Here is a 12,776-nt window from a genome sequence, read left to right as displayed (position 1 = left end):
ACTTCTGTCTTTTACAATTCAGGCAATTTTTCCAGGTCCTTTACATTACAGGGCATTACAAAGGTTGAAGGCTTTACATTTAAGGAATGGTTTGAGATATTCAGAGTGTATTTCTTTCGCAAGAAGCAAGAGAGTTGATTTGGTGGCTGAGGAATATGGAAGCATGGAATGGGCGAGCAATTTTTGGAGAGAATGCAGATCTAATTGTGAAGTCAGATGCAAGCTTGGAAGGTTGGGGTGCAAGATGCGGATTACTAAGTACTGGAGGTCGATGGACGAGTCCAGAAAGAAATCTGCATATAAATGGTTTAGAATTATTAGCAGGATCTTTTGCAATAAAATGTTTTGGGGAACAGACTGCAAGATGTTCTGTCATTTTAAGGATGGACAATGTTTCTGCAGTACGATATGTCAAAAGGTTGGGAGGTCCGATTTCGAAAGGTCTAGCAGATTTAGCGAGAGTCTTTTGGGAGTATTGTTTGGAGAGGAATATTTATGTTCAGGCAGAACATATCCCAGGGAATTCCAATTCAGTGGCAGATTGGTATTCAAGGAATTTTTACGACTCCAGCGATTGGATGTTAGACAGGTTGGTGTTTGCGAGGTTGAACCAATTTTGGGGTCCATTTCAGATAGATCTTTTTGCAAACAGAACACTCAACTGGAGAGGTTTTACAGTTGTCATCCGGATCCGGAGGCGATGGGGATAGATGCTTTTCTGCAGGATTGGAGAGGTCTACGCCCATATGCTTTTCCTCCTTTTTCAATGATAAGGAGAGTAACAGGGATGATTCGGTAGTGGAATTAAACGGTGGTGATGATCACTCCGTTTTGGAGCTCACAAGCTTGGTACCCTATGTTGTTGGAGAGGAGTGTGGATATGCCAATTCTTGTACCTATGTTTCAAGAAATCTTGCCGGGCCCTCTGGGGGAGGTTCACAGTCTGGTGGATTCAGGTCACCTTCATCTACTGGTTTGGAGACTTTCAGGAGAGTCTGGAGTAAGCTAGGACTTTCATCGGAAGCTTCGAAACTCATTGAGGAATCATGGGCACACAGAACATGGAAGGTATATAAGCCAGCTTGGAATAAGTGGAATGGTTGGTGTGTGGAAAGGAATATGGATCCCGTATCAGCAGATTTAGTTCATGTTTTGAACTATGTAACTGATTTGTATAAAAGAGGTTTGGCATATAGGTCAGTGAATTTGCATAGGTCTGCACTTTCTGCAGGTCATATTTTGGTGAATGGAATTACAGTTGGTCAGGACATAATGGTTAAGAGGTTATTAAGAAGCATCAGGTTGATTAAACCACCTGGTCCAAGGTATACTTCTCTTTGGGATGTGTCTCTTGTTTTACGATTAATTGAGTCATGGGATGATGATAATAGGCTTTTGGACCTAAAAGATTTATCTTATAAACTTACAATATTGTTGTGCCTTCTTTCTTTTAGAAAAGTTTCTGATGTACGTGCTTTAGAAATTACAAGCAGATGCTTTACTCCTGAAGGTAATTGTTTTTATATAAACCAAAGAACGAAAACTAATTCTACTTCTGTTTTTATTCGTACCGGTTAGAAAAGGAAAAACTTTATGTGGCGAGTTGTGTGAAGGAATATTAATGTAGAACAAGACCCTTAAGACCTGTTGGGGTGGATCAATTACTCATTTCTTTCAGGTACCCATATAAAGCTGTTTCGTCACCCACTTTGGCTAGATGGGTGAAACGTTTAATGGGAAAAGCAGGTATAGATATAAGTATGTTTGGTGCACACTCAGTGAGAGGTGCAGCTGCATCAAAAGCACGTATTTTGGGAGGTAGTCTGCAAGATATTTTAAAATGTGCAGATTGGTCAACAGATTCTGTTTTTAGAAGATTCTATTTTAAACCTATTGAGAGTGCAGCTCAATGTATTGTTGATATGCTTTAAACTTGCATAATGTTGGCCTCTCTGTCGTGCCATAAGATGTTGATTTTCCACAGCCTTGGTGGGCTGAAAATATGGATTTTATTAAGGACACGGAGGCTAATATTATCCCTCCTCTTGTTGTTACCCAACCCTGATGTTTATGTCTTGTATTTATGCAGGTCAAAATTAAGCTGAATGGGATTGGTCGATCTTGGACATATCTCATCTCTTCGTTTGGAAAAGAAAGAAGATTTAGATTTGTTGGAATAGTTTCATGATTATAGACTGAAAACATGAAATATGTTTTAAGATTAACTCTTTTAGCAGGCAATGTCAGAAGGAAGAACAGATGATGTAGAGGAGTTTTGTTAGTATTGGAATGTTCTTAGAGGTTCTGTATTCTTTATTCGAAGAACATGTTTTGTCTTGCTGCTGAGTGGTAGCAATAAAGGATTTATTTTGCATAATATTAGCCTCCATGCCCCTTACTAAAATCCAGATTTTCAGCCCACCAAGGCTGTGAAAAATCTACATTTATTACCACTATTTTAGGAATGCCACTTTTAGGATAGGCCATTTCTGTGTGCCATGTGTATTTGTGCCTGCCTGATGTGTATTGCATGTCTGGCTCTGGAGTGACAGGGCTGGGGAGGTGCAGTGGCTCCAGAGGGGCTGGGTGAGTCAGCGCTAGGCTGAATAGGCTGATCTGCATTTTTAGTAATGGGAGGAGTTGCACCTGTATAGGACTGTGCCTGCACTACACAATGCTGGCTCTGCCCCCTGCCCCTGTGGTGTATCTGGGGCCAGGACCTACACTGTCAATGGGGACGTTTGTGCACTTGTTAAGTGCCCCCCAGAACTGGGTCCCCAAGCCCTCTGCCAGGGCAAAACAAAGAACAATCCTGGTACAAATATTGGGGCCGGTTCCCCCATGAAAGGTGCTGTGTGCTGCATAGTGCTTACTTGGGGCCGGCAGGCTGCCGGACGGCCAGGAGGAACCGCCGTCTGCGACTAAGCTGTTACCTGCTGGGGAGGGGCTGGAGGGACTGCCCCCCTGCTTACGGTCCCTACCTGCTGGCCTGCCTGCTAGTTCTGTGCCCAGCTCTGCCTTTGTGATTTTTGGGATTGGGATACAGCTCTGCAGTGATAGGGGACTTAGCACCAGCCGAGCGCTTTATCTTCGTTGTTCCCACCAAGCCGGTGGCGGATGCTTCACTGCCAAAACACTGGGCACTTTTCACTTCCCCGAGGGGAGGATCGCTTGTGTGGCTCTACGCACTGCTAACAGTGTGGGGAGCGCCGTGCCTGAAAATCCATTTGTACCTGAGGCACCTGTAGAGGACTGTGGGTTTTCATTGATCCGAGGGTCACAAGTGCAGTGGCGCAGCAGAAGCTTCAGGAGTTTCCCAGCAACCAGGCGGAAAACCAGAAGTCAGGCAACGAGAGCCTGACTGTGGGCAGGGCTCCCATGAGGTAGGGAGAGCTCAGTGTGTTGCCAAAGCTAAGGAGAAGTCTGTGTGGTGTGCTCTGCCCGACCCGACACTAACCAAGAGTGAGTCGCAAGTACAGACGGGCCACGAGTTGGCCAGACCTCAGGAGCTGGAGAGGTGGTCTGAGGTGAACCTTGCGGTCTGTTGCAGCTCGACAGGAAGCCAAGTGACGAGGTCTGACTGTGGGCGGGGCCCTGATCCAAGAGGAGAGCCAGTGTGTACAGGAGCGGTAGGGGTCCACCTGACATGCCGGATACTTCACTCCGCCAAAAGAGAGGCCAGCCCGTCTCCCCCTCGAGGGAAGTCCAGCCACCCAAAGAACACCTCCGGAGGCACAGGGGGGGAGCGCAGGGCCTCACGGACCTTGGGGAGTCCGGGTGAGTGCCCCCTTGTCCCAGGGCCACACTGTTGGTTCCCAGTCCCGAGGGGCCATTGGGATTAATTTGCTAAAGTGCCTTCGTAGCACGAAAGCCATTCCCCATTTCTGTCCTGATCGCAGCTACGCCGCACGATCGCGGGCAGCTGCATTTGCATCGCAGGACCAAGGACCCTCCCCTCCCCCGTGAGAGAGAATAGGTTAGCTGCACCCCCCCACTTTCTGGTGATACATGGGCGGAGGAGAGATTCGGCGGCACGTGTTGCCGTCCCCCTCGACCGACTGTATTTGTGCCCTAAGATTGGGTTCCAAGATAGGTGCCCACTAATTGTGCTTGTTACAGCAATTGGCTAAGGTGGACAGGAGGAATATATGACCTGTGCCCACTAATAATGTTTGTTACTTCTGTGGGTATTGAGGCCATCTTGCATGGGGTTATTGCCTCATGTGTGCCCAGCTATAAGTGGGTCATTTAGTGTAATGCTGATGAGGGAGTTATGCCTAATGTGTGCACTCCACCAGTGTAATGTGTAGCAATAATGTTTATGTCTAAGAGGAGCATGATGTGTTTGGGAATAATGCATTGCTGAATATGGTTTATGCACAATGTGTTCATGCTAAGTGCCCTTACCAGTAGTTACTGGTTGTTTTATTACTTACCTGTTCTAATGGTGATGACAGTGGCCCGATTGGCCCGGTCATGTATATAATCCCCTGTAAAGTAATACCTAGTGCCAGGTGACACAGAGTATATGTGTGATTATGCTCTAATGTATTTTAAGAGTAACACAAAGGCTATTTTTCATATAACCTTGTGTGGAGTTTCTTTTGTGGGGTGTCTAGTGTGTCATTGCTGTGTGTGTGTTGCGCAAACGCTTAACACCTTGCCTCTGGGATAAGCCTGACTGCTCTACCAAGCTATCAAGGGGGTGAGCAGGGGTTATCTTCAGGGTGTGACTCTCTTGCCCTGACCAGCGTGGTGGTTTCTGCCTGGCCGAGGCGCTTGCCGTAGCCAACCCGAAATCCCATTTCTAACACCTATGGAACAGACAGCCTTTCAATAGTGAAAAATGAAATGGCACAGTATTTCACTATCAGGACATGTCACACACACGAGTACATATCCTACCTTTCACATACACTGTTCCCTGCCTAAGGGGGTACCTTGGGCATATCCGAGGGCTGTTTTACATGTAACAAAAGGGACGTTTAGGGCCTGGCAAGTGGGTGCACGTGCCAGGCCGATGTCCCAGTATAAAACTGCGTGCGCAAACACTACAGTGGTAGGTCTGAGACATATATACAGGGCTACTCATAAGTGGCACAAACAGTGCTGCAAGGCTACCAGCAGCATTTGATTCACAGGCCCTAGGCACACTCAGTGTACTTTACTAGGAACTTACCAGTAAATCAAATATGACCATCATGGATAACCAATCATAATTACAGTTTACACAGGGGGCACTTGCACTTTGAGACTGATCTGCAGTGGCAAAGTGTCCAAAGCATCTAAACCAGCAAAAACGAAATCCACCACACAGCGGAAAAATACAGCAGGTAGAGGCAAAAAAATCAGGAGAAATCCACGTCAAGGATGCCAAGTCTAACAATATCAAAAGTTCATCCATATATTTAAACAAATAACCAGACAAATATGTTCTGTTTCTCTTTTTCGCAAAGCAAAGGGGTTCACTCTCCTGACTGTATTATCTATGGAATAAAAATATCTAATCATTTTATAGACAGTATTAGCATTCTGACTTCTTATCACGAAAAAGCAGGCCACCAAATTGTCGAAGTCCACTCTGGAGTGCTGCTTCTGTGAGCAAAGCATCTGATGTGGTTGGGCATCGATGAAGTGAGATCGGGTTTATGCTTCTTCAAAGTGCCCATCCTTCACACAGAGACAAAGAGCTCTTATGTATCCGCTGCAGGTTCCTGCTTTTCCTGCTGTTTTAGCCTTGTGTATATTTGCAGTGCAAAGTTTTTGATGCCTTTTTAAGGCGAGGCTGCACGCATGTGCTGTCACTTGGCGCCCTACTGTGTTAAAAAAGAAAAAGGGGGAGGGATAAAGCCGGCCCATTACTTACCACTCGTTGACATCGTTATCACTCTCCTTTGCTGCCTTCTGATTTGGCAGCACATGCGAGGCGTCACTTCCTTTTCTTTCTGTGGCACATGGACCAAATACAGATTGATCAAATCTAATTACTGCCCCTTCACAGCGCGAGACCTATTGGCTTTGCGAACGCTTGTTTGCCACAAGTATGTGTCCAGATATTGGGTCCGGTAAACCCTACAGACCTGAAAAGCCATCTCTATGTAAAACCTATTCCTACCCATGTTTCTGCCCCTATCCCATAGTTGTGAGACCTATCTGTGGGCATAAAAATTTCCCCATCTCTTGATTCTGCAAACCAAAATCTGCCATTAGCGTTCGAGGATGGCCTTAAAATTATTTTAAGGAACTAAGAGTGATTTATGTATGTAAAAATGGCTTTGAATCACATTCCATGCGTTGATTTTGTCTGAAAAGTCAGAATTTGATACAATGAAAGGTGCACAAGTGACGTAGGAGTCTATGGTAGTAAAGCTTAAGCTACACCTAAACAACTAACGAAAGACATGCTCACCTTTCCCCTTTGTTCAGCAGGTCAAACCCTTCATTGATTTTCTCAAGCGGCAGTATGTGGCTCACCAGTCCGTCGAAGTTGAACTTCTTTGCCAAATAATCACGAACTAGTTTGGGGACACTGTCTTTGGTTTTCCATCCTAAAAAAGAAGCAAAACGTTAGCAACAATATTTTCTCTTCCATTTCTTAGAGGGCCTCTGCACTGCACAGAAAAGTTGTTCCGACATGCAGAGCACTCCGATAACTTGCAATATACTTGCAGAGAACACTAATGCTAACAGACAATGGGTCCGATTCACAAAGGTAAACTGAAACAAAAGTCTAACTTTACGACTTTCCCTAAACACAAAGAGAATTTACTAGTAAAGTTAGACTTTTGTCTTAGTTAAACTTAAGTTTTGGTCTTAAGTTTAAATGAGACCAAAACGGAGACAAAAGTCTAACTTTACCACTTGTAAATGCCCTTTGTGAATACCGAAAGTCGCAAAGTTAGACTTTCGTCTCAGTTTACCTTTGTCAATCGGACCCAGAGTGGTTACGCAATTTGCAACAGACATGTGCGGATAATCGAGCAAATAGTCACAGAGCTCAAGTACGAAACTGCACCATGCACAGTGATAGGTTGAGCAGCCAGGATGTTAACCTGTCTCTTCCTATATGGATAATGACGAAGTGTATAGGGTTGTTGCTTGGGTTTCAGGTACTTACTGGAGTTGGTGAGGGCTAAGCATGTTTCCTCAACATGCTAGTTGCTGTTATGTCATGGGGCCCTAGGCCCACATGGTGGTAAATGACTGCGACACAGACACGGAGCTTAGCTTGGTTAGTGAGCCACAAGCTCGAGCGCTCGGCTCTATTTATTAACTGGGTCACGTGATGTCGTGGCATCAGTGGTGGGTGGGTGTTTAGTGTAGCATTACATTTTAACCCTTATATTGTCTGCTAGGACACAACATTCCTCCCAAAATTTGATAAAAATTAAGAAAAGACAAAAGTCCGAATCTGTGGAAGGAAGTACATAAATATACACTAATTACAAATTTACATTGAGTCTCTTCAGCTGCTTGCTTGATGAAGACGGTGGAAATTGCTGCTGAAACTTTAGTTCTTCTTGGCTTGCCTTCGTGGTTCTCGGTGGGCGTGCTCTTCTTTACTTGCGCCGTGGACGTGTGTTGGTCAGTCCACTGAGATCTTGCTTTTGAGGATAACGTCAAACAGGATGACCAGATGTTAGACTTGAAGGATGTTGTCTACTGCTGGTCCATCGGTTTCTTCACTGTATGCAGCTTGGCTTTACTTTACAAAGGATGGAGTGTTCGAAGGACATTCTTCTCACTAGGACGCCCCTCTCTCGGGTGTTCTCCTGCCACGAGATGTCCCGGAGGCCCTTTTCATCAGGTTTCCACTGGGCCGGGTATTATTCCACAGCGTTGCTCCATCTCCACAGTCTGCATGTGAATGGAGGAGACGATGGGGGTACTACCTCACAAAGTCCGTAGCTCCATCTGAAGGGTAGTTGTTAACTCCTGCCTTGGCGCACAAGTTCCTCATCTTGCCGGGATGGGCAGATTAGACGGCGATGGATTCATCTCTCGTGTCGGGACCCTCTGCCACCGGTGTCCCTGAAGCCTTTGCCCCTTGGATCTCCACGGGCTGGTGTGGAATGGTTAGTTCTCCTTATTCAGGCCATCTGAGCTCCCTCCGCTTCCAGGTTTCCGCTCGATCCCAAAGGTGGGTGTTGCCAATGGTCCGGCCTGTGCTCTCCTACCGTCCACGGGTCGTCGGGGTCTTGTGAATAGGTGCCTGTTCTGTTCTTGGTGCTATCAGTGTTCTCCTGGACGTGCGGGTCACTGTACACGATGTTGTGGTGCGTCACCTCTTCTTCTCCTTGTAGGTGTGTGGACTTGTTACACCTCTCTTCACCTTTTCCAGAAGTTGTTGATGATGGCGTCGTGCCACATGACTTCTTACTTCAGTTCTTTTCTTCATGGCATCGTGCCACTCTTCTCCCTTTCCTTTTCGCGACACGGTGCGGTCACCTTTCTTTCTTTGTCTTGCTGACCAGGCTTCTTCAAACAGCGTGCACTCCTGCCTGTTTCCGTCTGGTCTTGTCCTGTCTTTAGGACACTGTCTTCTCCCCACTCTTCGGTGACTGGACCGGTCATTACGATCTTCTCTCTTGCCTCCTATTACTTCTAGTTATTGTTGGTGTTGCGTCCGTCTCTCCAGGTCTTCTGATCTCTCAGTTTACGGACGTCTTCTGGCAGGACATCTTCATCCTGACTTTGTGGCGGAATTTCTTCTTTCTTCTCTGGTGACCATTTTGGGTGATCGGCTTTTGTTTGGGCGCCCCTCTGGCTTGTTGGATCATCCTTTTTCTTGGGCGATCTTCTTTGCTACCAGATGGGGTGGACAGCTTCCTCTTCGTGAGTCTTCTTGCTATCCGCGACCCTTGGGATCGCTATTAGTTCTGCTGCAGTGCTTTTGCGTTGGCGCAGTTTCACCTGCGCTCTTCGTGTGCTCTGCTGTTTTCCAGAGGGTTACTTCACCGCTCCATGGACCTTCTCCGGTGGATGCACTTCTCGTGCGCGCTTCCGGTGAGGCTCTTTAGCTTCTTGGGGCGTTGACCGTGCTTGGTTACTTCGCCTCCTTTTGGCTGCTGGGTAACTTTGCGTTACTCTTCCGTTGCACGTCAGTGTGCATTGCAGTTGCAAGTTCTTGCTTCACTTGGTACCGTCATGATACATCTTCAGTGTAGCTTTGTTCCTTGCGGTTCATTTGATTCTTTGGCGTCGTCGCTCTTCCACTTGCGTGTCGCACTTTTCTTCTTCACACTTGGGTACTTGCCTTGCACGTCTTCTGGTGCTTTGGTTGTGGCTTACTCTCTGTTAGGCGCTGTCCTGTACTGTCTGCGTCCGGGGTACACTTGCGCTCTTCCATCGGTTGCCTTTGGATCTTGCTGCTTGCGGTAGACGGTTCTGACTCTCCTTCGACGTCCAGCATGAGGTTGTTGTCTCTCCTGCGTTTGCGATGAACACCTGTGGCCACAGGCGTCACTTCTGCAGTGGTGATGGGTCTCCGTCTTCGTCCGCGTCGCTGCAGGCTTGTTCTCCCTGTAGACTGTCCCTTGTGCTGTCTTGTGCTTGTTTTATTCTTGCTTCATGGGCTGCAGTACCATCAAGTGTCCACTAGATGGCAATGTAGGATTCAGGTTTCCCTCAGTAGCAGCTTCCTCCTCTTGGTGCTTTCCCTTCCTGTTTTGTTTGTTTCCTTTGTAGTCCCGGGCTGGCAGGACCTGCTGTTGTCCAGGAGTGTGCAGGACAGGAGGGGGCTGAAGTTACTCCTGGGCAGAGGTAAGTCCCATTTCTTTTGTTGTAGCTGGGGCAGTGTGCAGCTGTGGTGTGGGCTCCCACTCTGCTGCAGGATGCCCTCTCGCTGGTTTCATTTCTTGCCGGCTGCTCAAGGGGTGGGGGCATATCTCTTTGTACTGCGGCAGCCCTACTGTCCACTTTCTTCTCTGTCCTGGCCTGCGGTGCCTTCCATAGTCCTCACGCAGGGAGGGAGGGCTGGAGCCACATTGTGTAGCCGTGCGGGGTTTGGCACCTGCCGGCTTAGTCCTTTCCCAGCCTTATTCCTGTTCAGTTTTCCCGCTCCCTGCCCGCGATAGCCTCAATCCCTTCGCGTGCGGGCAGGGGGGGCTGGGGGCAAAGTCTGGGCGCGGGCAGGCACTCGCCTTAGGGACAGTGTAGTCGCTATTGCAGGCAGCCGCGGGTGGGCTCCGCGTCTGCTTCGCTTTCACCTCATGGCGCCTGGCAGCTCTTCACACGCTGCAGGGGATATATGACGTTACCACGCATACTTTTACCACGCATACTTTTACCACGCATTTTTTACCACGCTAATACTATTACAACGCATGTTATTACCACGAGTACTTTTACAACGCAATATAATGTAATAATAAAAAAAGTACTATTACAACGAATACTATTAAAACGCATACTATTACAACGCAAATTAAATATATATATTTTTTTTTTAGTACAATAACCACTGGGACGGGATGTAGGGAAAATAGGGGTTTTGGGTGGGGAAGTAATTTAAAAAAATGTTGAAAAAACTACAACTCATTAAAGAAAAAATTTGTAATATCAGCAAAATTAATACTCGAGTATTAAAATTAATACTCAAATATTTAAAAATTATATATTTAAATATAAAAGTATTTTACATTATATTAAATTAATTAAATTAAATTATATTAAATTACATAAATTTAAATAATTTACATAATTTAAATAAATAGAAATATACAGTGATCCAAAACATTTATTTTTATTTTTATTTTTTAAAAATAATAAACGAAATACAATAAGTAGATTTTTTGGGTTGGTAAATGCTTTAAAAAATGAAATTAAAAAATTGAAATAATTTATCAAAATGTATTTTTTTCAAATTTTTAAATCGACTATAAAAATAATACTCGAATATTCAAAAGCATAATATATTTCATTACTCATTTCAACAAAATGATATATTTTATTACTAAAATAACGCATGCTGAAATAAAATAATTAATGTACTCATTTAAATTTTTCGATTTAAGAAGAGTAATAATAATTAAGTTACCATATTTCATTGTTTACGTTTCGAAAAGCTATCGCCATTTTAAGTAAGTAAATGAAAAAGTAGTCCTACAACAATTTCAATGACAATAACATCATAACAGTACTTACAAAATGGATGCCAAAACGACAGAAATAACCCGATTTACGTTTCTTAAAATCATAATTACAATTATATGTTTACACAGAAATTTATTTGTTTTAATTTTTACATTACAACGTTGTGTTTATATAAAAAAACTGACACAATAACCCAATACATATAAATATGAGACAGACACCATTTTAAGATCAGTTGATCCGCAACTATCAGAGTGACCAGACGGTAAATCTGACTCTCTCACCTTTTCACCTCTTCAAAATAGAAATCAAATCTACGGAGTACATTTGTTCGATTTCAAAGTAAGTAAATGAAATAGCTAACAATATATTCAAGCAATTAGTTATAGATATAAACCGAAAATAAAATAGTTTATATATATATATATAAATAATTAATTAAAGCGTGAAATTAAATAATTAATTTATTTATTATTTTTTCAATTACTAGATATTTAAAGAAATGATATAAAACTATCCGATAAATTAATTAATTAAATTACTCAAAATTAATATTATTTATTTAAGTTCAAAAAATTTTCCTCACACTTTATTTTTTCCATTAATAGAACAACTTAAAACAGTGACGCAAAGAATTACAGCTACCAAACTGTGCTAAAAAAATTACGAGGTAAAAAATAAATATTATTATTCATAATTTCTGATTTTGTAAAATGCAAATAAAATTATTAATTAAAATATTTTTCAAATTTTATTCAGGTACAATATTTTATCGAAAATATATTGTTATTCAAACATCGACTTTCTCAAGGTCTTCACCTTATAAGGTAAAAATAAAAATATGTTATTGTATTAATGTTTAATACAATGTGAGTAAACAGAATTATTAATAGCGTCTTAATTTTTTAATGTAGAATAAGGAAAAATGTAGTATAAGTGGTATATACATATTTTGGTGCTGTATCTGCTCCATGCGTGAAATAAACTTGCACTGTTGCTACCTGTGCTGTACCTATCCTATATGTGTTGTAAGCTTACACTGTTACTGACTGTGCTGTACCTGCTCCATGCGTGAGAGAAGCTTGCAATGATGCTGCCTGCGCAGTACCGAATCTATGTGTGTTGTAAGCTTACTCTGTTTCTAACTATACTATGTTTGATTTATGCGTGAGATAAGGTCGCTGCTACCTGTGCTGTACCTATTCTATGTGTGTATGAAGCTTGTATTGTTGCTACCTGTACTGTTTTTGATCCATGCGTGAGAGAAACTTGCGCTACTGTTCTCTATGGTGTACTTGCTCCGTGTGTGAAGGAAGCTTTCACTACTGCTATGTGTGCTGTACCTGCTCTGTATATGAGGGAAGCTTGCACTACTGTTGCCTGTGCTGTACCTTTTCTATGTGTAAAGGAAGCTTGCACTGCTGCTGCCTGTGATATACCTGTTCTATGTGTAAAGGAAGCTTGCACTGTTGTTGCCTGTGCTGTCCATGATATATGTGTGAAGGAAGCTTGCTCTACTCTTCCCTATACTGTACCTGCTCCGTGTATGAGGGAAGCTTGCACTGCTGCTTTGTGTGCTGTACCTGTTCTATGTGTAATGGAATCTTGTATTGCTGCTGTCTGTGATGTACCTGGTCTATATGTTAAGGAAGCTTGCACTGCTGTTTCCTGTGCTGTACCTA

At 43.7% G+C, this 12,776-nt stretch overlaps 1 protein-coding gene across 2 annotated transcripts in view; it reads right to left on the bottom strand.

Annotated features, from left to right (window-relative positions):
- Positions 1–12,776, bottom strand: part of LOC144818609 (alcohol dehydrogenase 1-like) — a 293,232-nt gene that overhangs the window by 71,340 nt on the left and 209,116 nt on the right. For both annotated transcript variants that reach the window (XM_078676205.1, XM_078676206.1), the window contains one exon: positions 6,410–6,548. In XM_078676205.1, coding sequence (XP_078532331.1) covers positions 6,410–6,548 — 139 coding nt within the window. The remainder of the gene's footprint in view (positions 1–6,409; positions 6,549–12,776) is intronic.

The sequence above is a fragment of the Lissotriton helveticus genome, chromosome 2_1, assembly GCF_964261635.1.
Source record: "Lissotriton helveticus chromosome 2_1, aLisHel1.1, whole genome shotgun sequence".
Lineage (NCBI taxonomy): Eukaryota > Metazoa > Chordata > Amphibia > Caudata > Salamandridae > Lissotriton > Lissotriton helveticus.
The sequence above is the reverse complement of the archived record's forward strand: the minus strand, read 5'-3'. Positions and strand labels throughout refer to the sequence as shown.